The 24,823-nt window shown below is 47.0% G+C and overlaps 1 protein-coding gene across 2 annotated transcripts; it reads right to left on the reverse strand.

Moving 5' to 3' along the window:
* Positions 1-376: 376 nt before the first annotated feature.
* On the reverse strand, positions 377-3,995 carry SIX1 (SIX homeobox 1). Of its 2 annotated transcripts, none has more exons than XM_045015464.1 (2): positions 3,238-3,995; positions 377-1,405 (listed from the first exon to the last, which is right to left on the reverse strand). In XM_045015464.1, exons 1-2 carry the CDS (start codon positions 3,795-3,797, stop codon positions 1,132-1,134), a joined length of 834 nt encoding a protein of 277 aa, XP_044871399.1. In that variant the 5' UTR covers positions 3,798-3,995; the 3' UTR covers positions 377-1,131. The 2 variants fall into 2 exon arrangements, with proteins under 2 accessions (XP_044871399.1, XP_044871398.1); XM_045015463.1 differs by having other exon boundaries at positions 1,259-1,405; positions 3,297-3,945.
* Between the last annotated feature and the right edge of the window lie 20,828 nt (positions 3,996-24,823).

The raw sequence follows: 24,823 nt of genomic DNA on the forward strand, positions 1-24,823 counted from the left end.
AAAAATAAATATTGAACAAAACATTAAAAAAGCAGTTATTCAGAGTGGGACCAACCTCGTGCTTTGAGATAGCCCCGTTGCCTTGATTTTATGCCTAAAATAACCCTCAGCAAAGGAAATAGTTAAGCCATTTGAAATGAAAACAGAACTAGCCTGGAATAAGAAGACCGAACTAACTTTTTCAAATAAAATCATACTCTTTATATTCTATTAATTATTATTATTTAATTTAGGCTTGTTTAGGTACAATAGAAAAGAAAGCTGAAAGCACATGCTAATTTTGGTAACAAATACTTCAACTTCCAGCTCTGCCTCCTTTTGCAAGACAAACTCTGGCGTGGGGGCAAGGGCCAGGAAAGTTGTCAGGGTATAATAAGAAATATTGTTCAGAGGAAGCCGTATTTATTTATTTTTTATTTTTAGTTTAAGTCACATTGATGCATTTCGAAAGTTCACCACAAAAAAAAAATACGAAGAATGTTTGCTCTATTAATGGTCATTGAAGTTCCTCTAGCTAATTGCCTCGTATATCTGCTTTAAGACATAGGCACTGGTTTTTATTCTAATACTGCATCTTTTAAAATTTAATCTACACCGAAATCTTTTGTTAACACGAAATGTGAAAAATGTAAACTTAACTTCCCCTCCCACCTCCCTCTCAAATAAAAGGCCTTGTAGATTATCCGCCCTCTGAGTTCTTAAGAATTCAAATAAGAATAAATTTCCCCGACTATAGAAAGACTCTTCATCAATCTCTTTTTTTTTTCTCTCTGTACGTGACAGATCAGATCTTCGTCACTTTGTTTCGAATTGAATCGAATCCGGTTATTTTGTAATTCCTGCTGGTAAAAAAATTAATTGAATTCGAAGGAACATCGTAAGAGAAAAATCACAGGGAACCGCCGTTTTCTGCATTTGGCTGCTTGGAGAAAAAGAATGGGAAAGCGGTGAGCCCGTTAGATAGGAGAGGAGAGGAGACTTCTTGGGAGCGATTTAAAAGAGAGTTTAAAGTCGTGTTAAGAATCACCAGATAAGATGTAAAATCGTGTCCTGTCCTCTATTTACAATCGAGTGTCTTATCGCCGCGGTAAACCTCCGTTTCCATTGCTTTGGCGGCTGCTTGCTCCGGTTTTAGGAGCCGAGGTCTACCAAGCTGGAGGTGAGGGGTCCTAGCAGGGAGTCCTGAAGGCTATGGCTGGTCTGAGAGGCAGTTAAGCCCGTCAGGGAATAGTTGGAGCTCCTGGCATGGCTGAGGTTTCCCTGTAATAGAAGGACTGAGTTCTGATCTGGACTTTGTGGGGGGGAGAATTCTTCTTCGGAGCTGGACATAAGCGGTTTGCCCCCATCCAGGGGAGAGAGCTGGTTGGGTTTGTTGGTGGACGTGTTGTTGTTTTCAGTGTTCTCCCTAAGAAAAAGAGAATGCAGCCTGTTTGTTACAAAGCAGGGCCATCCCTACTCGCCGGCTTAAAGCGAGACTCCATTGGTATTCTGCTCAAAAGGGGCATGAGGAAAATCAGTGGATGTGCCGTTTCTTTCGGCGTTCAATGCCTCGCGGGAAACGAACAATTCATCATCCATGTACCAGTGCAGCGCGCTCCCCAAACTACCGAGAAACTACTACCAAACCCCCTCTGTCCAACCAACGTGCCTCATGGTGCGGGCCTTACCTCGCAACAAACAGCTGTTTTGAACAAAACATGGTTACAAATGAACAAATCAAACCCTGCCCCGACCTTCGAAAACACCAAGAGCAGCGTTTGCCAGTTAAATCCCGGATTCACCGCGGGAGCTGCCGTGCTGGGCCTATTCAGCCAGCCCGTGTCACCGATGTGCGTGTTCACTTAGGTGAGGACAAGGGGCTTTTGAAAATTAAAAACGGCTCTTTGCGTGGCTGGTCAAATATTTAGGAAGCCTTCAAAACCCGCTGGTGCTAAGGAGGAGCTGGGATTGGACCAGGCAGGCAGGCAGCAGATTAGTGCGGGAGCAGGACACGCACCCGTCTCCTTCTCGCTAGAAGGGAGGGAGCCAGAGGCCTGGTTTCATGACACGCTCCTTGCTGGGACTGAAATCCGGCTCGAAGTGCAGGCGTGGTTCCGAGCCGATTCACACCGGGCTCGGTGAACCCTCTTCCCTCCCAAGGAGCTTCTGTTACCCCCGACCTCCCCCGGATCTCTGTGTGCGGTTGAAAGTGTCTCAGCTCTGACTCACTCCTGCTTAATTTCATCAGCTCTCGGCTGCAACCACTGGGATTTCTCGTTCTCTTCCGGACCGCGGGCTGCACAGCCACAGGGCAGCTCTGCCAGAGGGGAGTGCAACTCCCAGGCCCGAGAGACGAGCGGGGTGAATAAAAGGCAGAGAATCAAACGCTCTCTCCTTAATGCCTCGCTCCTATTTATTTACCTCCCTGGCTGTTCCGCCCGCCACAAACGTCCCCGAGTCCCATCCCGCCGCTCAGGGATGAAACAAAAGGCGATAGTGACAAAGCCGTCTCCAGAAGTCAGCTAGAAGCGTATTTAACCCTTGGCGTTAGGCAGGTGGGGATGGGGAGCAGCCGAATAGGTCCGGATGCGAGGAGGACGAGCGATGATTTTTCAGAGGGCGTCTCGTCGCCTTCTAAAAATCGCGTCCCAGCCTCCTGCGCGAAAAATACCGAACCCGTTTTTCTCCTGCCTGTAATGTTAAGGGGAAATGAAACCCAGGTTTTGCTTTTAAAACGTGACTCCAAGGGAGTGACCTGGCTGGTTAGCGCGCAGCCAAGGCGATTTTATTCTTCCCCGAACATCGTTCTCAATGCCAGAAGCACAAGATCCCCAGCCTGGCACCATCTCCCCCTAAAGCACCGCCGGGCAGAGCCTCAGCCGGGGGGGTCACCTTTCCCTTCTGGGGAGCTCCTGGCCACCCTTTCCCATTTAGCGTGTCTCCACTCACCCTCCTGCAGTAAAAATACCCCCACCGCAGCCTGGAGCTGTGCTGGGTGCCGGGGCGGGATACATACCCCAGTGGGGACCACGATTTCGGCTATTCACCCGCGCTAAAAGCGGGCTGAAACAGACACTGACACCCCAACTTCCGCCCCCGCCCCAGCAAAAAGCCTGCGACTAATTCTCGTTCATCAGCTAAATCCAAGTGCAGGAGCCTCCTGGCCGGCTCCCCCCCCGCGCAGATCCCAACCTGCCCTGCAAAGCGCACGGCAGGAGCGTAAAAGAGAGAGAGAGAGAGAAACGCCGGGGCAAGTACCTTTCCTTCGCCTCTGCCGCTCGGTCCCGCTGCCTCCTGTTTTTAAACCAGTTGCTGACCTGGGTAGTGGTGAGGCCGGTGGCCTCGGCCAGCTCCCTCTTCTCCCGCGGCGAGGGGTAGGGGTTGTGCGCGTACCACTCCCTCAGCACGCCCCGGGACTTCTCCTTGAAGCAGTAGCTGGTCTCCTCGCCATCCCAGATGGTCCTGGGCAGGGGGAACTTTCGGCGCACCCGGTACTTGCCCACGGCGCCCAGGGGTCGGCCCCGCAGCTTCTCGGCTTCCACGTAGTGCGCCTTGAGCCAGAGCTGCTGCAGCTTGGGGTGGTTGTGGGGCGAGAACTGGTGGCTCTCCAGGATCTTGTAGAGCTCGCGGAAGTTGCCGCGGTGGAAGGCCACCACCGCCTTGGCTTTGAGGACGCTCTCGTTCTTGTGCAGGTGGTCGCAGGCCGGCAGGGACCAGAGGAACCGGCCCAGCCGCTCCAGGTTCCCCCCTTGCTGGAGCACCTCGCACACGCAGGCCACTTGCTCCTGCGTGAAGCCGAAGGACGGCAGCATGGACATGGCTGGGGCTCGGCCGCAGGTCCCGGCCGGGGAGCGGAGGCGGCGGGACGGCTCCCTCCCGAGCGGCCAGGTGAGAAGCCGGCGCGAGGCCGGGCGCTCCCGGGGGCGGCGGCGGCGGCGGGGCGGGGGGCGCGCGGAGCCCCGGCCCGGGCGCGAGCGGGGGGTGGGATGCTCGGATTGTTGCTGGGGGAACTTTGTGGCTCCTCCACCGCAGCCAGGCTTAAAGCGCCCGAGCGGCCGGGCCGCGCTGATTGGACGCCCCCGCGCGCCTATCGGAGGCTGTGCCAGAGGCGCGCGGCCTGCAAGGCAGCGGGGCTGAGCGCGAGGAGGCCGGGCCCGCGAGCCGAGCTGCTGCTGCTGCTGCCGCCGCCGCTGGTGTCTGATGAGTGAGTGGCTGAGCGTGTGTGAGAGAGCCCGGGAGGGGAGCCGCGCGCCGTCCCGGGAGGGGAGACACGTCAGGGCCCTGCAACATGAGCCCCGTCTCAAGTGTCACCTAAGGGGAGCGGGGGCTCATCTCTGCACAAATCAATTATTACAGCCCTTAAAAAAGGTCCCCTCCCCCCAGCCCTGGTCCCTCGCAGCTCTGCTCCTTCCATGTGAGCTCATATTTAATTACCTTAATGTTGGGAATGAATAAATAACGGCGTGATGAATAGCTTATGGAGCATGATAAATAATAAAGGAGCGCCCTCACTTTGGGTTGGAGGACAGGAGGGCTGGATGGGAGGTGGTTGTGTGCGAAGGGGTGGGGGGTTGGAAGCATTTCCAAGGCCCTCGTTCAAAGTGTCTTCGCCATGAATTGCTTTGCAGGCAGGCACTGGCAAAACTGAAAGTGCTGCTTTTTTTGCGGGGAGAGGAGGAGAGGGGCAAAGCGTTTAGACAGAAGCAGATCTGAGTTCGAATTAGTCAAATACAATCATCCAGCTAACAACTGTGAGTTGTGGTTTGGACGTAGCTCCCAAGTATAGGATGCTGTGGAAGAAGAAGTAGTAAAGAAGCATCACTTTTTGTTGTTGTGCCTTCGGGGTGGAGTAATGAATTTGCGTCCTCAAGTTTAGTAGAAATTAAAGGAGTTTTTGCTTTCATCTTCTTTTGTGTGTGTGTGCATGCAGAGTATTTTGTACAAACAAACGGCGCTTTAATTATCCTAATCCTCATTTGCACACCTTGTTCAAAAGCAGGTATTATTCAAAAAAAGATTTTGAAAACAATTAGCCTCCCTAAACAAAGATAATCTATTGTCAGTAGCAGGGAACAGGGTAGGCGATAAGAACAATAAGCAGAGATAAGGGAAGCAGAATGGTGGGAAGAGAGTGTCTTTATGACTGTATTTATCTTTGATTAGATAAGCAGAAAACTGAATTTTAAGTACCCTTCAGAATGCTTTTGATTTAAGAATGAGTTCACTTAGTGGGTGCTAATCACAATCGCGATGCTCTTAAAAGCCTGTTTCTCCTCACGAAATACATTCGGATTTATTTGACTTTAGACGCTTCAAGTTAAGTGCGGAAGGTTTGTGGCTGACAGAAATGAGAGTGTAGTGACACCAGTTTTATTGTTTGTGTACACTGATGCCCGCAGTTCCCTACTCCCTGTCATTTGGAATAGCACATTTGCCTCTGCTTAAGTGCCAACAACCTTCGTGTTTTCCACAAATCGTTGGTTTTTGAGGTCTTAGAGAGAAAAAATATAGAATCTACAAGCGCATGGCGAGATATGTATGTGTGAACCCAATATACTGGGCATTTCCGAAGTCAGGGTTCTCATCTACAATGAAACACGCTGAAAGCAGACGTTGATACTTATGTATGCCTAGATTATTTTATACATATATATATATATATAATGGCTATGTGAGCTATTTAAAATAAGCCACTGTCCCACCGTCTGTACAATGGCTTTACTTACTAAACTGGAGTCAGGGCATTTCTATATCCCATGACCATGTGTCTGGTAATTTTCCCTTGCCATTTTATTTTAGTACTTATGATGTTTCAGATGAAGTCTTAAAGAGCTGCAATGTCCTGCCAGAAGGAATGTCTCTACTTGGAACAGATCCTTATTGACAAGGCAGCTGCGTGGGGACCGGAACGGAGTCTTAAACCCAGCTCTAAAATCAACTAATACCCTAAAGTCTAGAGCAAGTGCGCAGAATTATAATATATGAGGTTGCAACTTCCAGTGATTGTCTCCTGGAATAGAAATTTCATGTTCAAACGCGAATTTAAGTGATATTTTTGGCTAATATTTTTAAATAAGGAAATAAGTTGTAATTTTTTCAAGGAGTAGGGATCTGACAAATTAAACCTACAGGACTACTTAGTGAGCAGAGAGAGGGAAATTTATACCTGGTGGAGATACTTCCCATCTGAAGGCGATATTCTGTTCTCCTCCGCCTCCCTCTGTTGTGTATCGTTAAAAGTCTGACCAAATCAACACTACTATTATGGTTAAGAATAAGCAAATTCTTTGGATGCGGCCAGTGAAATTGACAAGAGCTAGTGCTTCGCCAGAACCTTCCTTTCCTATTCCAAAATGGTTATTTTTCCATGTAATCAAAAATCCCATAGCGAGGGGGGCCAGTGCCTTGTTCACGCAGGTACTACGTTCTATTTCAATCTTGCATAAGAGAACCAGTTATTATGAATGTTAATTATTGGCCGGGACGGATTTTCCCAAAATGGAAACCTTTCACTTAAAACCACTAAAAGAGGTAAAATGACATGAATTTACAAGCTACACTAACCGATTTATCCTTTTAAAATCACACAGCAAATGGTTTTGCTGGAACAATAAAACTCTTTATGTCAATAACCAAATAACAACAAAACAGAGTGTAAACTGCATCGTTTTTTTTCACCCTGTGTAGAAGGAAAACGAGCAACATTTCAAATCCCAGATCACAGCCTTCATTTTCCCTCGGAAAAAAATGTAGAAAATGTTTATCAAAATATTTTATTTAAAAATAATTGTAAAGGATAATTGAATATGCCTTTGACTACAGTATTTTTTTCTTAAAAGCAAAGACAAATGAGGAAGGGACCACTGCAACATTTTCATAAGGCCTTAAATCAAATGTCTTTACAGGTTTAATATGAAACAGGCCATTATTTTGTGCTCTTATATCAGATATTTATGCTATAGCTATGCGGAGGGTTTCTAGAATACGCTTTAAAATTAAGAAGATCGAACGCAACTGCGCCACGTATATCACAGCGTTTTGGGAAGAGTTTGGGTACATTTTTTATTTATGGATTTACTCCGACAATTTATTAGTGTAAAATTATAATGGCCACGGCTATCGTGCACATCTGTGGTTGTGTTCTTGATTCGATGAGAAAACTCCCAGCTCCGTCAAGTCTCTGCGCCATAAAGATTAAAACAATAACTAACAACGGCAGCAGCAGGATTTTGAGGAGCCAGCCTGCTAATGAGAATAAAATATGCTCTTTAGACTGGGCGAACTGGAAGTGCAGTAACACAACTCGGGCGATTTCCGAACCTTGAGCTGGGGAAATACAAAACCAGGCCATTAGCAAATGAGTTTTGTGTTGTAAGGGGTTTCTTTCCCATCCACTTGCTGTTCTGAAAAATAGATCACATTTCGTTATCTTTAGTGAGAATCTGCAACGTGATACCGGATCTCTGCAGCCCTCCTTCCCAGCTGCAAGGCACAGGGGAGACAGTCAGTTTCCTTGGCTTATTTCTAAACAATAAGGATTTGTATTTTCTTTAAAACAAAAATTAAAAAGGACAGAACTCTTTCCATATTACTTGCTGTTATCTATAGAAACCCTTGGCTCACGATGCCTGGAAACCAATGGAACCTTTAATTACTTGTTAGTAATTGCCCCAGACACCTGTAAAAACAAAGTTGGTGTCAGCAGGCATCTTGGGAAGGGCAGGGCAGGGGAGCGTCTTCTTAAATCTGTCCGGTTTGTCTGTCTTCAGAAAATATCGCCTCCCTTTGTCCTGGATGCGCTTGGTGGCATTAGAGCCAAAGCACGAGGAAAAACAATCAGGAGAAGTTTGAGGGGAGAAGGTTTGTAGGAGTTTGAAGGGTGGAAAAGGGGCTCTTTGGGATTCTTCTTCCTTGGCTTTAAATTGCAGTGCAAGGAGCGCAGGGGTGCAGATTGATGGTGCTTTATGGCAATTGTGCCTGGGGTTTGCAACAAAAGCGAAGGAAAACAAAGTTCTGCTGGGCGCGTGCTGGTTCTGAACGCCTTGATCGGAAACGTTCAGACAAAGAAAATACACAGCAGTGGGGGACGCTGAACTGGGACCGCCAAAGATCAGCTCAGGAAAGCAGGAGATGTTAGACTGAATGGGGGGACAGCCTTTCTCAAGTGTCCCCCACCACCCCCAAAAGACCAGCGTTTGACATGATTCACATAAGATATAGTGACATACAAAGGGCTCTTTCTTTGTATAGTTACCGGAACATTTTTCAAAGGATTAGAGGTGATCACGCGTTTTCTTCTTTAGCCTGGCTGACAAAGTTTGTATATGTTTTTCTTTGCATCCTCCCCTCGCTTTTTTTCCCTCCCGAGTTCTCAATCAAACATTCAACCACCCCCTTTTTCTTTTGCACTAATGTACATCCTGGATGCTGGATCTGTCTAAGCTAAGAAGAATTTCCTTTTTGGAGGTGAAAGCCTCCAGCTCCTCCTGTTCAGAGGAAAGTGCTAGTGATGGTAATACAGGGTGACACTAAATAAACAGTTAAGTTGGGCTGGAAAGATGGAGTTAATTATCCAGTGAGCTGCATTTAAAGCGAGACCATGAGGGGCTGATTTGTTTTGGCGCACAGCACTAAGCAGCAGACTGGCCATTGCTGTTTGGATTCAGTTTTCATTTTAAAACGGAGATTTAAACAAAAAAAACAACACCAATCTTCACAATATTTAGGGTCAGACTGATCGGCAAAGCAGCCAACCCCACCCTCGACAGCCGGGTCAAACACAAGCACCAGCGGGGAAATGGGGACTTTTTAAAATTCTCCCACCCCCAACAGCACCGCTTTTTAGTAGCTTTCAGGGAGGCGTTATATTCATAGGCTGATGTCCTGCTCGCTCACAGGCCGCCCACAGGAGTCGTACGTGACCAAGGCTGGGAGATAGACCATTATTTCGTTGTGACCTCTGTCTTTACCACTTACAAGGCGTCCAGGGTGTTATATATTCAGGTATATTTTCATGGGGCATTTTTTTTAGAGGTACAGTTTGTGCGGCTCACCAACTATCTGTTTTGCGCAGGTGAATTTTCACACAAATAGTCATCCTGGTAATATAGATTCCCCTTTTAGAAAAAAAGCTGATATTAATAATCCCTGGATGCCCCTCTTTCCGGGTCATTACGGTACTGGCTGGTCTCTAATCAATCCTAATGCGATGGCAATTGGAGTCCCTGATGAATGCATCTCAGGTTTCTTGTAATGGCTCTACCACATTTTCCTGGACCTCCTTCTTTAACCTGAGATGCCAGGGGGACGAGTCCCTTCTCAGCTGCTGATTGCTTCAAGATGTTGGGGCTGGTTTGCAGAGAGAAAGAACATGTCTGCCCCTGGATAATCTGAAACTGAATTGGATGAGCAGTTTCTTAAACCAAAGGACAAGAGCGTCATTTAGCTCCTTTTCTGCGCTGATACCTACCGATTTTTCCCATTGTTTGGTTATTGAGCATTTCAGCTTCCCATATAACCAGGTCTTGTGCGTCTGTGACATTTTGTGCAACAGGATGGTGTCCACATCCACCTGATTTATCAGCCCTCAGGTTGCTAAGTATCTTTCAGTTTTCATTAGCTTTTCCCACCCGGGAGAAACTTTTGCACCACCTTGGCCATGGAGAGGTGTCCTCTGCATTTCACGTGGCATCCAAGCCCCTCAGACACTGCACATTATACAAACGTTTGCGACGATGAAGATGAAGCTGGTGCTCTAGCTAGGAAATTAATTCCCATCATTTATCAAGATTAGCCTCTAGCATTAAAAAGGGCTGGACACTGCCTGGTGCTCTTGCTCGCAGACAGAGAACAAGCTGCAGTCATGCACTCCGCGCATTATTAGCAAGACAATTCGCATTTTCACGGCATTGTTTTCTTCCCATTTCTCAGCATAATGGAATTTGCCGTAACCCGAGACAATGATAATTGCAACTTCTTGCCATAGCCCCTTTTAAATAAGATAATGCATCTTGAATTAGGCTGGAAACGGCTGCAGACAAATTGGGCAGGAGGCTGCTGCAACATTGATTCTTTAGCACGAGTTCAGGGTGATTCTGTTCTTACACACCAGCTTTCCACTCGCCAGTAAATCGACAAAACAAGTAATGTCCTATAGGCGCATAGAGAGTATTTATGTGTATATATCCCCAACCCATAATACAGCAGTATAGATACAACATAAGTAAAATAATTAATTTTAAAAACCTGTTTTCCTTGGTGCACTGTATTTAATAAGAGCACAGGCAGATAGATATAAAATGTACCCTGCGCGCATATATATAGACATACACACAGATAGTCCCAAAAGAGTTTTAACCCCCAGAGACTACAAGTAGCCTTTGGCATAAGAAGTTAGTTTAGCTGAATTTGGAAGACAGGCATATCAACAGCACCCTCTGCCCTCTAGCTGACCTGTTTGGTATGGAGTCCCATCCTGTTTAGCCAGCCTTTTTAATAAATATTTAAAACTCTAAAAACAGAGTTAAACAGCCCACCATAAGCAAGCAGCTCAGCCAGAAACCTTGTAAAGTGTGTGTGTGTGTGTGTGTGTGTGTGAGAGAGAGAGAGAGAGAGAGAGAGAAGAGAATGTTTCTCAGCCTCTGAATTTAGGAAAGAAATAGGGCCCAATCCCGCTCTCCATTACTCATCGGGAAACTCCCGTGGAAGCTAATGGGAAGTTTGCCTGAGTAAGGAATGGCCATGGGCGGTCTGGTCTATAATTGGAAATTCATCCCAGAAGACCTGATGGGTGAGGATTTCTAACCCAAGCAGCCGCTTGCTCTTTGCTATCGGGTGACATTGCACGGGGCATGTTTATTAGGGTTGGGAGCTGGGTTACCCAGAGCTACTTACTAACCTTTTCAGAGATTTGTCTAGTTTGAGAAGATTTTAATGAAATAATGTATGAAAAAGCGAAACCAACTGCCTGTGAAGATGACCCCACCTTCTACCTACAGCTGATGTATGACCGCAGGGATTTTATCTGACTGACGGCAGAGTCCAGTGCCGGGTAAATACGGGAACCCTGGTCACATTCAGCCCCTTTGCTGCCTTACTCCAAACTCTGTGGCTGTTTGATCTGGAGTTTTCTGAAGTTTAGCATTTCTGGAAGCCAGGCTCAGCTGGTATCCGGTGGCGAGTCATACAGGCCTTACTCTCCTGACCCTATCCGTTTTTGCCGGATTTCATCTTGCATATTATTAAAGAGAGATTCAGTTTCTAGCTCTTATGGCGACGAAGAAAACCCTTCCACCGCTGAAGGATTTAGGGCTCGATATAGGGCCCCGTTGACATTTTTCAAACCCGCTCAAAGATAGCTGTTCCCCAGCCATGCTTTGAACAAGTCTGGTGTGGTTTTTTTCCCCCTTGCCTGGTTAGACAGAAATGAAATCAGATGCAGGCAATATATCTGAACCCTGGCAGGCACCTAAAGGAAGGTCCTTGAAATTATTGCTCAACATTTAGTCGATGATCATTATGGGGTTAGAATTTGGGACTGGAGGCGGAAGCTGGGACTGATGGACAAACTGGATTTTTTTTCGCAAAAAAACCCCCTAGGGGGGTAAATCCGGTTCTTTCCCCCAGGGGAAAAGTCGGAATTCGGGAAGCGTGGCCCAGGCCTGCTCCAAGCAATGCCGCTTCCTCCTGCCCCCGGGCGGCTCTTTCTCTTGTTGCTCGGGGTTGAGGTTTTTAGTCCTTGTGGTTTTTTGAACTAGGAACTCGAGGAACGCAGACTGGCTCCTAGAGCTGCGTCCGCTGGGAGCGCAAACTCTGCCACTGCATTACTGAGACCTGGCTGGCTCTGGGGAGGGGCAGAGGCGGCGGCGGCATCTGGAAAGGGGGAGGGAGGGCAGGAGGAAGGAGGTGAAAAGAGGAGGAGGAATAGGGAGCGTGGGGGGGGGCGCTCTTTTACTGAAGGAAGGAGTCGCTAGCTGTACCGGTGGCCGCTCGGCCTCCTCTCAAGAGGAGCTGGTGGCCCGCCTGGTGGCAGCTAGCCAACCTGCCGGCGTCTGCAGCCTTCCCCTCGGCCTGGGCTTTTTATTTCTGCCTCCGTGTTTAATTCCTCCCCAGAGTCGCTTAAAGGCGAGTGAGCGAGTTAATGTCCCTTATGCCAAACCCCAGAGCAGCGGCGAGGTCCTCGATCCCTCCTCTAGAGGCGGAAGGGTCCCCGCTCCTGCCCCCAGCCCCAGGGGTAGGGCACGAAGAGGTGGACGCACAGGGGAATTGGGTGGTTTGGCTGATCAGGCATCCAGGGGCAGCGCGCGCCCCCCTAAAGCCGGTTTCCATGGACAACCCCTGTGAGTGAGCACCAGAGAAATGGTTAATAAAGATGCTTGAACCTGATGACGTTTTAGGGCATGAAAAACAGGGAAGAATAAAGAATCAGGAACTGCTCCCACTGTCCGACCCAGAAACCACCTGTCTGGAGAACCGTTTTCAAAGGCATATTTAGGACCCAGAAACAGCCTTGAACCTTTAGCTGATGCTGCTTTTAAAGAAGAACATTTGTCCAGTCTGGGGAGCTGGAAGGGGGAGTAGCCGCCTTCCCAGCTGTCCTGGCTTTGATAGCTCCCCCTGGAAAGGCTGCAGGCATGATTTGACTATCCACAGACAGACACCAGACGTCAACGCATCTTTCCCAGACACCAGTTACCTCCCCCCCGTCCCCAACCCACTTCCCTTTCATAGGTTTGCTTTCCCACACACCCTGCAACAGATCCATGCTCAGAGGTTTACACTAACCCATCCACACAGGGACACATCTACCCAGCTCAGCCTTGGACGGCTGTATCTTGTACTAGCACACTCGGTAGCCCTGGTCCCGGTGCAGAGAGAGAGTGTGTATGTGTATTTCCTCCCTAATTTTTAATGTTAGAATATTTTTTTGTGAAAGTCCAGGAGAAATCGGCAGCGTGGCACAACAGAAAACAACTAACAGGCCCCCTGCAAAAGGAAGCTTTGTTTCCTTCGCAGACAACAAGCCGAGGGAAGCTTGTTGGACCTCGGATTGTAACATCTTTCAATACCTTGCTCCATGGTTTATTTGATCTTTAGATTTCAAACAGCATTAGCAGATCAGTTTTGCACATATGCGAAGCCCCCCACCCCCCGCCGCCCCCGCTTCTTCATCAAGTTAAACAAACAAACAAATAAAAAATACGCACACACCTGGCTGCTGCAAAATGTTTGCTCGTTCTATACACAGCAAAACAGCTTTCAGTTCATGTGGCTGCTGAATGAATGAGAGACAAGATTTACATAAACGGCTCTGTTTACCGACACTCTTTGCATTCTGAGACAAAACAAACATTTTCTTTACTCTGGCACTGTGCACGTTGCAGTCCAGCTGTGGTCAGAAGCCAGCCAGCCTTGTGTTATTATTTCTTTTAAAAACGGGTTGTGTAAGACTCTGTATTAAATGGAATTAGCCTGTAAAAGGGGCTGGGGTGGTGGTGGAGAGACCTTAGTACACAGACAGTGTTGGTGGGTTTTTGAGAGAGCTGCAAGAAAAGGACCTTTCACCTCTCATTAGTGATGCCATCAGTGCTTTGGCAGAGCCGAGCCGAGGTCATGTTACATATGGCACACAGTCTGTTCAGCACTTGGAACGTCAGCTTTGAAATTTTAGAGAGGGGAAAGGTCATCTTTAATAAGCTAAAGTCTGGGGGTTCTCAGTTCTTTCTGTGCAAACTGTGTGGGTGTCCATATGCCTCAATCATCTCCAAAGTTGCTCCATCTAATTTGAAGAGATGCTTAGTGCTTTCCCCCTTTTGCCTCACATGGAATCATTTCAACTTTTGCTAATACTCTCAAGTTGGCTTTTTTTCAAGAAAAAAGCTGGCATTATATTTTCCCCTTCTTTCAATCATAAAACTGTCTGATATGTGTGACATATGGCAGCTTTCCAGGAGAAAATGAGGTTCATCTGTCTATCAGGATAGGTGAACACAGATGTATAGGTTTACAGTTCCCAGACATCAGTGTTATACACAATATAATTTGATGGCGCTTCAGGATCTTCATACTTCCATGGTTATTAACAGTCCTTGTTTCTGAATCTTCCTGGGGTAATATTGTCCTTCAGGCCTCATTTATTGGGATTCTATTTACTGGGATTTTACAAAAGCCCAGCATTACAATTCCATTTCTTTCATTTGAGGAGATTAAAAAAATCAAATGCACAATATATTTTGTGTTTGATAAGACAGGCGAGGACAAATTAATTGCTAGCATAACTCCACTAACTTCAACTTTATTGCAGTCAATCGAGCCCTGCAAGACTTATTCCGGGTTACTGGGACTGGGCGGAGGTGTAATGGTAGAGGGGCCTGACATGGCCGTACCCCAATGCTCCCGGCGATTTATTTATTTATTTTAATTCAAAATACATTTTTTTCTAGAGCCAAACTTTGCCTAGTTTTTTTTTTTAGAAAGAATCAAAGGGCCCGATTCTTTAGCTCTTATAGTGACAAATAGATGTTGCATCCAGCCACTACAGAGACAGCCCCAAAGGATATTTACTTCTACACCAGCCATCATTAAAACATTTTAAATAAAACAGGGGATTATGGTGTAGAGAATAACTGAGACGTTGGAGGTAAATGAGCCAAATCAATGTGCAAAGTGCAGCCTCAGGCATACACCTTCCTATGCTTTTGGCCAGGGCCGGCTCTAAATTTTTTGCCACCCCAAGCCAAAAAAAAAAAAAAAAAAGTGCAGCTCTGCCGAAACAACCCTCCCGAGCGCCGCCCTGCCCCGCCGAAACAACCCCTCCCAGCACCGCCCGCCAAAACAAACAAAAAACCCCCTCGAGCGCTGCCCTGCTGAACCAAAAAAACCAAAAACCCGAGTGCCGCCCTGCTGAACCCCCCCCAAAGCCCCAACCTGAGCACCGCCCCGCCACCCGAAGATTGGCCGCCCCTTACAAGGTGCCACCCCAAGCACGTGCTTGGTCGCAGCTGCCTGGAGCCGGCCCTGCTTCTGGCTGCCCCATCTTCAGCAAAGGCATCCAAAGAGCACCCTTTAAGGAGAACTGATACATATTTCCAACTTCCCAAAGGAACAGGGTTACTAATGAATGTTTTACTATTTAAAAGGAGTAATCTTCCAGTAGGTGTGTCAAACGAGTGATCAGTAATGGAGTTATTAGACAGACTGAATTAAAAAGGGGCTTCTGTGGCGAGACAAACGGATTGTTTTTCTCTTTGTTTCAAAGAGCATTTTCAAAACCTGGAGCTGAATTCTGCCTCAATGTAAATTCACTGATGTAAGTGGAGCTCCTGTAAACCAGTGTAAAATGTGTGATGGATTTTAGCCTGCAATTTTCTGCAGAGCAACATATATATGATGGCAGCTGAGCAGCAGGAGCAGAACCTTTGTACCAATGAGAATCACATTAAATAATTAATTCCCAAATGCCTTGCTACATGAGTGCTTTCAGCTAAAAAAGTAAGTTGGCTTTATAGGGCCCTAGGCAATGAAACATTTGGTACATTGTCAATCCAAACAGTCTAGGTAATAGATATCCAGGATACTTTGGAGAGGTGCTACTCTACAATGTGTTGTTTGTATAGTTTGGATGCACAGACTCAATCTTCCTTCATCCTGTTGCATTACACTTTTATATAAGGAATGAAAATATTTCTGAATCAGCGATTGAAGAAACTAGAAAAATATCCAATCCATCCAAATCAAATGGTGCCAAGGAACTTAATGTCTGGGTCTACTCTACAAAGTGACTCCGTGAAAGTAGAACGTTGGTCTCCTTTTATTTTCAGACCAAATCTGACCAGTTTATAAAGAAAAGGATGAGGGTTCCTACCCTCAACCTCTGGCCCCACAAACTCAGCCTGTAATCTGAAAGTCAAGCTGATATCTTTCTGGCTCATACATCATCAAGAATAAAGATTCTGCAATCCATTACTAAGTCAGTTGAAGCATAAGCCAGAGTAGATTCCAGCTCACCTTCCCAGAGGTCTGCTAGGCAAACAGGAACATAGGAACTGCCATACTAGATCAGAATAGTGACCCTGTTTCCAACAGTGACCAGCACCAGAATTGTCAGAGGAAGGTTCAAGAAATTCTGCAGTAGGCAGTTATGGGATAGTAGTAGGCAGTTACGGGCAGTTCCCCCATGAGGAAAGTTTCTTATTGACCCCCATCAGTTAGAGGTTGGCTTATGCCCTGCAGCTGAGGGTTTATATCCCTACCCAAACTCACTATTGTATCTCAGGATATGCTGTTTATCTATATACATGTCCAATACTTCTTTGCATCCTGCTCAACTCTTGTGACAGTGAGTCCTTCAGGCTAATTACACATTGCAGGAGAAAATAATACTTCTTGTTAGTTGTAAGTTTGCTGGCTTTCATTTTAATTTAATGCCCCCTTGTTGTTGGGTTGTGAAATAGGTGAGAAGTATCCAATCTGTGTTCTGTATATCAATATCTCGTCCCCTCTCATTCACCTCCTCTCTAAACAAGCCCAATCTTTTAAAATCTTTCTCCATAAGGAAGCTTTTCCATGCCTCTGATCATTCTCGTAGTCCAGCTCTAACTCACTCTATTTCCTCTGCATTTTCTTTGAGTTAGGGTGGCCAGTGTAAAAACCGATTTTGTTACTAAACTGAATGAATAGATCTCTGAATGCTCACAAGAAGCGGACAGGCTGATTAAGAAGGTGGCATTATTTTATTTTTATTGGTATATAGTCCCTTTTCAAACCAGCTCTGCATTTTTAAATGAACTTGGCCATTCTTGTGTCATACACACCTATAATTTTTTTTCAAATATGCAAGAATTAGCAGAATTTCTAGAAAATATTATTCATATTTGTGAAGCTTGTCGGCAGCTTGTGCATGTCTTGTATGCAGAGAGTACATGGGGGTCATGGGAGGGGAGACCTGGAGTCACCTACTTTCTCAGTATAGAAGCCAAATTGCAACAATACTATGATTATTATTAATTTTTATGTATTTGTTACAATCTGAGATTGGGCCCCATTGTGCAAGACACTGTAAATACATAAGAGACAGTTCCTGCCCTAAAGAGCTTAAATGGCACATAGACAAGGCAGACAAAGGAAGGATTATTATCTCCATTTTACAAATGGTGAACTGGGACACAGAGAGAATGAATGATTTGCCAAAGTCACACAGCGAATCGGTGGTGGAGCTGGGAACTGAACCCAGATTATCTGAGTCCCCATCTGATGCCACAAAACCAGGCTCTGTCCCAGATGTGGGTGAAAGAGTGGTCGTGGCATCTCTGGTTTAGCTGTAAAGTCCCACCAAGTCTCTTGGCTGTGAATGCAGACCCGACCTAGTTTTCTTCCAAGGTCTGAAATAGTGGCAGTGCAAGGCTGCTCACCAGCTTCTGAGAGTAGGCGCAAGGCAATGATGCTCACTCTCTGCAGTCTACACTGGCTGCTGGTACCTCAAAGGATGCAATAGAGGTTCTTAGCACTGGTACATAAAGCCCCTCACAATCTGGGCCCTAAGTACTTGAGTGATCACTTCTTGCCACTCCTATGGCTATCAGTTATAGTTGGCAAAGTCTCCTGTCCCTCCCTAGGGTCAGCAAGGATTAGTCTGGCCTTGGTGGTGGAGGGTCCTGGTTTATTGTGTAATTCCCTCCCAGGAGTGCTGTGCCAGAGTTCCTTGCTGGCTGCATTTGGACACACACAACAAGTCTCATACTTTTCAGCTGATCTGTTGTGACCATTCTTTTCTGGGCCCTCTCCTTGCCCTTTTGTTTTCTACATTCCTTTTACTAGTTGGGAACTGTTCCCGTTGTGGGTGGGGTGGTTTGCCTGATGCCTATTGGGTTTGTATTGGAGCCAGAATGTTTGATTTTGTCTGGCTATGTATTGTATTTGGCTGGTTGGTTCTTTTTTTAGGTTTTATAATATTTTGCATTTGGTTTTTACTGTACAGCATTTCAGTGTTTCACAACAGGCATCTTTAGAAACAGTTTAAATATATATATATATATAACAAATAGGCCAGGCTTTAAGCCAGGAAACAAACAAAGGACTCCCCTAAACACAGTTTGGGGGGAATTTACTGGATATGGTTAATGTTGTCTTCTGCATCATTTCTCCCCCTTCGCCCCCAACCCTGGGGAATTATAACCAATTTCTGTTAGTGTAAAACAACAGGAATTTATTCGAATAATTAAAAAAATAAAGGCAATTTAGGAGAAGCTACAAAGTATGGTGATGATAGTGATCTAGTATTTGTAATGTTTCAGTAGTGACTAGAAATAATCCCTACTTTTGGAAGGGAGCAAATGGCAATTAGCTGTATAAGAATGGAAAAGAGGAGCCATGGGTCTATAGGACAATTAGCTTAACTCTGTGGTAGAAAAGCTATTAGAAGTATATATACAGGATTACAATGGAATGGGTTCTGCACCACAAGGTTTGAGCTGTATTGAGGTTTATAAAAGCACTTAAGAGCCCTCTTTTGGCCCTTCAAAGGTGGAAGAAAAGAATTGGATAGTCAGGCTTTGGAGTTATGCTCATAAACTCCAGCTGGGAGACTATCCCTCAGCTTGGAAGGTTCAGAGAGAACTGGGTTTATGAGGTTGTGGAATTCTGTAAAAAACAAGTTTCAACTCAAAACCATTTCAGTAACTAGAGCTTACTTTTTTCCAGGTGTCTTTGAAAGATATTTTTAACCCTAGTGAGTTTCTAAAGTTTTTATGAGTTATGTGGATATCTCTCCTCCTCCCCCCAATTATGTATTAAATATTTGACATTAGTAATAGTTTTGCCTGCAGGTGATTGTTATATTTAATTAACTGCTTACCACATCCGCTTGGCTTTGCAGAAAGGGGTGGTATGTATTAGCAGGTGCTGATAATGCCACTGCAGTGGGGGTTGGGGAGGAAAAGGTCAGAAGTAATTACAGCACAGAACAGATCTTGACCAGCACTTGCTGAATGCCTGAACTCCTCAAATGAAAGCAGAAAGTACACCTGAGGACTCTGTTTACTTGAGAATAATAAATGTGTTGCCGTCAGTATCAGGATGGCATCTGGACCTTGGTATTATGGTGCCAGTGCACTGTAGGATGGTCAGAAGTCTGCTCTGCAGAGTGACTATTCCTGGAGGCATACAGACATTTGGGCTCCATGTTACTTTTTAAACCAGATACAGAGGGAGAGAGGTATTGAGGGAGTCATCTAATTACTCATAGGTCACATAGGAAGTTGGAGCAAGTGGTATGAACTAAACATTGCTTTCCCATTTCCAAGTTGACCTCCTCTGCTGTTTGACTGTGATGCAGGAAGCCGCCAGAGTCCACAATAGGAAAATTAAATATTGTCATTTCAAATAGCAAGTGGTTTATTATATAACAGAACAGAAGGTGTGTTCTATTTTTGGGTCCACACTAAGCTAATTGGGGACAGTTGCCAACACAGCTGCTGGTGAGGCTGTGTTTTCAGTGACTGGCCTTGATGCCAGACAATCTCACTTTTCCCCACTAGGTGACAAGGGTACTATTCTGAACAAACTTCTTCTGACTCAGTTGCTTTTTCCCATAAATGGGCACTCTGCCTTCCCAGTGTATTTGGACTTTGCTTTTGAAGGAAGGCATCAGATAATTAACAACAAAGGAGACCTCGCTGAAAATGTGTGGGTCTAATCCTCATCTGGTGTAAATTGGCTTAGCTCCACTGATGTCTATGGAACCATGACATTCCACACCAGTTGAGGGCTTAGCTTGTCTGTAGGAAGATGGAAGAGAATTCAGAAATGGTTGTATTGTAAACCAAAAGTTTTCTGCTAATGACAGGAGCATGCAGTATTCGAGATGGTATAACTATAAGCAAGTTTTAAGGCTTACTCTGACAATAAAGAGATGAGGAGAAGTAAAACCAATCAAAGTAGATTTGCTCGACAAAACGTGAGTGGTAGGTTGTCAGTCCAAATGCCATTAATAGGATTTTCATAGATTAGCCAACCAGACTATTAAATGTCAGCGAGCATTTCATATTACGGAAGAGAAAAATTAAGCTGTGTACCAGGAAAAACTTCCAAATGGCGAGATCTGTTAGACTGAGGAATGATCTGTCCATCACGTAGATCACTTGAAACTGTACTGCACCAGTAATATGGGGAACAATCTTGTATTGGTGAAGTGAGGTACAGAGGTGGGGGACAAATGGAAGGAGAGGCTGAAATCAGTGGTTTCCAACCTTTTCAAGCAACTGTACTTAGAATACGTTGTCAGACTAAGGGTCAGCGTCTGGCTCATAATCAGGACCAGATTCAGGCAGATTAAGGCATAAAATAACTAAGTTACAGTTTAGGGCCTTACAGTGTGCCTCTACTAAAGAAAAAACTGACTCCATTTCAAATGTTATCAAAATCGGTTGACAAACAAAGGGATATGGGAAAAGAAGATTCTCTCTAAATATAGACATTTTCATTCAAGTATGACAAAAATATAAACATCTGGCTACACAAATACCCTTACCCTACCCCTTCACTAATTGTTCATTATTGACAGGTGGGAGGCCAGGGCTGAGAAAAAAAAAGCAATACTTGCACTTGTGAAATTAGTATTTCTACAAGTAAGTCTGCTATCAGTCTCCTAAAGCAGTGTTTTGTTTGCCAGCTGCTACTGGTAAAATTCTGACTGTGCTGTCATAATTTATTTAAATAAATAAATAATCTCACTGCCAATAAAATTAGGAAAAATGTGAGGTCGGAAATGGCAGCGTCGTGAAGCAATCCTGCCATGCTCATACTCGTAAGAGACTCATCCTAGGAGTGAGGTCATGTATAGCGTCCCCTTTAGCTGGTAATAACCAGAAGGCCACCATCTTTTGTTTACTGTCCAGCACGCTCAGTTGTATAGTGCCTTCGCTCCTGTTTTTCTTAGGTTTTTTATGTGTTAGTTTGTTCTTTCTTCTTTGGATCTGTACATACCGATTTGTTTTAGTGCGTACACCACTTTCTGCTTCATGCACTATTCATACTTCACGTGATTGAGTTTGTAGGTGATCGTCTTATGGACTTGGGTCAAGTGGATCTGGAGGAGGAGAACTTTGTGTTGGCTTCCCTCTGTCACTTTCGGGAACCTTCACAGTAAATATCAGTGAGTGCTGACAAAGGATAAATGGAGGGTTTTGAGAGACGTGAATGAAGATATACATATATATCAAAATATTCTGAGTATTTGGTGAGCAAGTTATTTCAAATTATGTGCATATAGATTTATAGGCTATTAAAGCCTATAATATTCATTATATTTGCTTGAATATAGGCTAATTTTTCTCACTTTCTCAATACCTGTCTAGAGACTACCAGTCTTTTTTCTGGTAAATTCTTTCTTTCTCTTTCGTGCATATAGCTTGTTGTCACTTTGTGTGTCCGAGGTGTTTACTCAAGATTAATTAGTGGTCCTGGGGCAAAAATCTGCCTGGGGATTGGTCCTGCTTTGAGCAGGGGGTTGGACTGGATGGCCTCCTGAAGTCCCTTCCAACCCTGATATTCTATGATTCTATGACCCCAAAGCCTCATAGACTACCGCACCAGAGACAACAGTAGGAAGTGACCCACGGAGGGTGACTGAGTGGTATTTCCCACCCGGGTAAACTCAGCATGTTTTGGTGGTATTCCAATATGTTCAATGGGCATGCTGACCACCGGAAGGGGTATATGGGGTGCTCGAGGTACCCTTTGTGGTCCTGCTCGCTGGCATTCCAGACAAAAAGTGCAATAGTCCCAGACTTCTTGGTGGACTACTCTCTGGAGAGTCTTTTCCCACCCCAGATGGCCTGCCCAGGGTGTCGCATGGGCTAAGTGCAGGAGGTGCTGGCATAATCTTTGGGGGAGCAACAGCTGATGGAGAGGTTCTAGGGTTTGCAACTCCTGTACCACCCACTACAAGCGGTCCCAATGGATCTCGAACCATGGCCCTTGTGGGGATATCAGCGTTACATCACCTTCCAGGTCTGGGGCTGTGGCCCACTCCCAGGCTCTACTCAAGGTCAGGTCTGCTCTCTGCTCTTGCATGAAATCCACATCTTGTTTCAGCTCCGCCTGGGCGTCCTCCACTGGGTGGTCTGTATCGGATCAGGCGTTGGTGGATGGCTCACTGAGGGCGGATGTTCCTCCTCTGGGGTTGACTTCTGGTGAGCGGTCGAGTAGTTCCCTCCTTGGGGCCTTGGCCTCATCTGCTCGCAGGGCTGGCTGTTCATATTTCTGGAGGATCTCCCCGAATTCAGGCCAGTCTTGCCCCAGCACTACGGGGTAGGCTAGCCTGGGGGCCACACCTACATGGAGGACATCCTCCTGGTGGTAGTTCTTGATCCTCACCCTGGGGGTGAGATAAGGGCAGATGTCACCATAGATACATTGAAGATGCATTTGCACCCTGGAGAGTTTAAAGCCAGGGAATAAACCCTCCTGGATGAGCGTTTGGCTACATCTGGAGTCAACTAGGGCAGTCATGTGGATCTCTTCTACCCGTATGGGGATCAGGAGCTTCCCTGGGCCCCATTTCTATGCCCTTTGGCTAGCAACCCTGACTTGGCCATAGTTACAATCCATATAAGGGCACTTCCACTGAAAGTGCCCCTCTTGGCTGCACTCCCAGCAATAGTCTCAGGTCTCTGTGGGCCCAGTTTCTTCCTGTGTTGGGCCTCGTCCCTCTCGTGGGTGCCCTTCACTCCTAGCCCAGGTTCGGCTGCCATCTCATCGGGGTTTGGGACTCGGGGGTTTGGCAAGTGGTGGTCGGGATAGGCGTTGGGGTTCTTGTGGCTCCATGCTCCGTGGGTTCCCTCCTGCAGGCCCTTCTCTCATTCTCAGGCTCCCAGACCTCTGGGGTTGGGCCTCAGTCGCATCAGCCACCAGGTAGTCCTCCATTAGGCCCACGGCTTCCGCCAGCATCACTGGTTGGTGGTGTTGTACCCATTCCTTCCCGCCTGCCAGCAGTATCTGCATGAATTGTTCTAGGGCCACTGCCTCCACCACCTGGGTCCCGGTTAAGTTCTCCAGGTTCAACCATCTCCAACAATAGTCCCGCACACGCTGAGCCACAGCCCGTGGTCAAGCCCCAGGGGAGTACCATTCTTTGAGGACCCACGGACAGTAGGTCTCTGGGCTAATGCCAGTGTGATCCAATAATATGACGGCTTTCACTCGGGGATACTCCAAGGCTTTGCAAGGATCGAGGTTGCGATAGGTGGTCTGCACCTGGCCAGTTAAATAGGGGGCTAATAAGGTGGCCCAGTGCTCTGGGGGCCAATGGGCAGCCATAGCGACCCATTCAAAGGTGACTAGAAATGCCTCAGGATCATCACCTGTCCCCATCTTGGTGAGACATATAGGCAATCCTGCCAGGGCATCTGAGGGTCCAACCGATTATAATAGGATTGCCACCTGCTGGACCAGGTGCTCCTGTTGGGTCTGGTGCTGGGCCACCAGCTCACAAAGTAGCTGCTGTGGTTGCTCCTTGTAGCAGGGTGGTCACCCCACTTCTGCCCTGAAGGGCTTAAAACAGACCTGGGAGAGGGCTGAGGTAGGGGAAAAGCTGGGGTGATTGGGGGATGCAGCCACAGGTGGGGCCACGCCCCAATCAGACCACAGTTGGCTCTGTAAGAGGGCTGAGGGCCAGGGACTGAGACACATTCTCTCTCTAGCTTCCTGAGAGAGAAGGGCCTGGCTGCCGGGGAGCTGGGAAGGGTACCTGAGGTGAAGCAGTGCTGCGGAAGGGCAGAGGGAGCTGGGGAGCTCCAGCCAGGAAAAAACCCAGGCTGCAGGCCTTGCTTAAAGGGCCAAAAAGGTACTGGGGCTGCAGGGGGCCAGCCCAGAGACAGGCAAAGGCAGCGGGTCCTAACCCTCCTTGCTGATGACGAGTCGTTTATAGACTGCAGTCTGCCCCAGGGAGCGGGGGTTAGATGGTGACTGGCAGTAGCCACTGAGGCAAGGTGGGGATAGAGGGTTGGGGGTTCCCCTGGGTGGGGAAACCCAGATTGTGGGTTACTGCTGGGGGCAAACCCTGATGTAAAGGACACTGGGGTCCGGGAGGGATATGGGGGGGCCAGCGGCAGGTGAGACACTGGCCTGCAGTGAGCGCTCCGGAGCTGGAAAAGAGCTAATTCCCTGGACAACCAGCAGGAGGCGCCGCGCCGGTGAGTCGTCGCCCCACCACACTCCTGACGCTGGGTCATCTGGAGCTGGTGTTAACTGGCCATCCACTGCATCAGCTGGGCCTGCTGTCGCTGCTGCTGGGCCGCCTGCTGCTGCTGACTTTCCAGCATCCACTTCAGGATGCTGGAGCTTCTCGGTATCCATTTCTGACTGGTGTGGGGGTCTCGCTGTCTAGTTCCCTTCTTCTGGACCTCTCAGCAAGTCCCGGTCATTGCCCACATTCTCCACCACATGTGGTGGTGTATGCACATCTCTGCCCAAAAGTGGGTTACCAGGGGGTCCGCGGACACCGGCATTAAGTTCGCTTGCCCGTCCATGACCCCGCCACCCTGGGGTCTAAGGACCAGTGAAAAGTTAATGGCCCTCATGCCCAGGGCAGCGTGGCCTACTGGCTAGAGTAATAGTGCTGCCCTTCAATATTGGACAGTGTGGCCTAGCAACCAGAATCAATAGCGTGGCCCTTTGGTACAGGACAGTATGGCCTTGTAGCCAGCCCCCCCGGGGGCCACCAGCAAGGGTGGCTGGTGGCCCAGGTAGGGGAGTCCACCGGGCCCCGACCCAGAGCCCTGGCAGAGGCAGAGCGGTCCATCGCTGGCTCAGTGGGGAATCCCACCGAAACACGCTGAGCTTACCTGGG

Source organism: Mauremys mutica, chromosome 4, assembly GCF_020497125.1.
Source record: "Mauremys mutica isolate MM-2020 ecotype Southern chromosome 4, ASM2049712v1, whole genome shotgun sequence".
Taxonomy (NCBI): Eukaryota; Metazoa; Chordata; order Testudines; family Geoemydidae; genus Mauremys; species Mauremys mutica.